This window comes from Sinocyclocheilus grahami, unplaced genomic scaffold (assembly GCF_001515645.1).
Source record: "Sinocyclocheilus grahami isolate Dianchi unplaced genomic scaffold, SAMN03320097.WGS_v1.1 scaffold7077.1, whole genome shotgun sequence".
Taxonomy (NCBI): domain Eukaryota; kingdom Metazoa; phylum Chordata; class Actinopteri; order Cypriniformes; family Cyprinidae; genus Sinocyclocheilus; species Sinocyclocheilus grahami.
This window is the reverse complement of record NW_015511254.1, coordinates 9086-10078: the sequence shown is the minus strand read 5'-3', so window position 1 is coordinate 10078 and position 993 is coordinate 9086. Positions and strand designations below refer to the sequence as shown.

Sequence of the window (993 nt, the reverse complement as noted above, 5' to 3'; positions counted from 1 at the left end):
TTTGCTATGGTTAGATTTGAAGAGTTCTGTAAACACTGATAATGTACAATAGTGACGGTACACTGAAGTCTCTACTGAAGCAGTGCCAATAGGGAAAGTGAGAGTAAAGGTAGGTATACTAGAGGAAGAGACTCATGTTCTCAACACTCTGTCTTTCCCTTTGCACTCATCTCGTACTGTTAACACAATGGAAATCGTTGACCCTTTTTTCCTCGTGGCTCTCTTTCAGCGCCCAGGGGTGAAGATGTAGTCCAGTGCCTGTCTCTCGGCTGCGGCCACGTTTGGATGCCACAGGTCCACCATGAATACCACTCTCGGGCCATCTTCTGGAGAACCTGAGCACACAGATATGAAAATCATGATGGAAGTGGTAAATACTAACACTGGGTTCAGTAAGTGTGTGTATGCACAAATTTGGGCGTAAAATCTGCATACAAACATGTTCACAAACAATGATTCACCATTAACTTTTGACTAAAATGTATTCTAAATTCACGGAAATTACAGTTGAACCCACACATACACAAAAAGCATATACGCTGCATGGTTTTATATTCGTATTAAGAATGTGTTTATGCATAGATAATTCATCTTTTGTATATTTTACTAAATACTGTTATAGCTCAATCTGAGAGGTTTATCTGTATAACAACGCAGATATGTTACAGCTTGCTAATTAGAGGTTTTTATGAAAAGTGATCACTGTATTTGAAATGGTTTTGAGGATGGCACACTTGGCATTGCTTGAGGATCTTGCTGCATGTCTCTCAGGCGAGAGCATATCTTTTGAGAGAATCGTATAGTCAAAAAAGACTGTAAAGGAAAGCCTGTCTGAAAAACCCTTATATCGAGATGGTTTGGGTGTGTTTTATGCAAATTTCTCATTTAGTATATTGAATGAATGAATGAGGCATCTATATAGAGCTTTCATTGTGTATTGCTGCACACCCAAAGTGCTTTACAATCATATGAGGGGATCTCTCCTCAACCACC

At 39.3% G+C, this 993-nt stretch overlaps 1 protein-coding gene across 1 annotated transcript in view; it reads right to left on the bottom strand.

Annotated features, from left to right (window-relative positions):
• Positions 1-225: 225 nt before the first annotated feature.
• Positions 226-993, bottom strand: part of LOC107577750 (aspartate beta-hydroxylase domain-containing protein 2-like) — a 5696-nt gene continuing 4928 nt past the window's right edge. The window contains exon 3 of the mRNA XM_016263788.1: positions 226-335. Coding sequence (XP_016119274.1) covers positions 226-335 — 110 coding nt within the window. The remainder of the gene's footprint in view (positions 336-993) is intronic.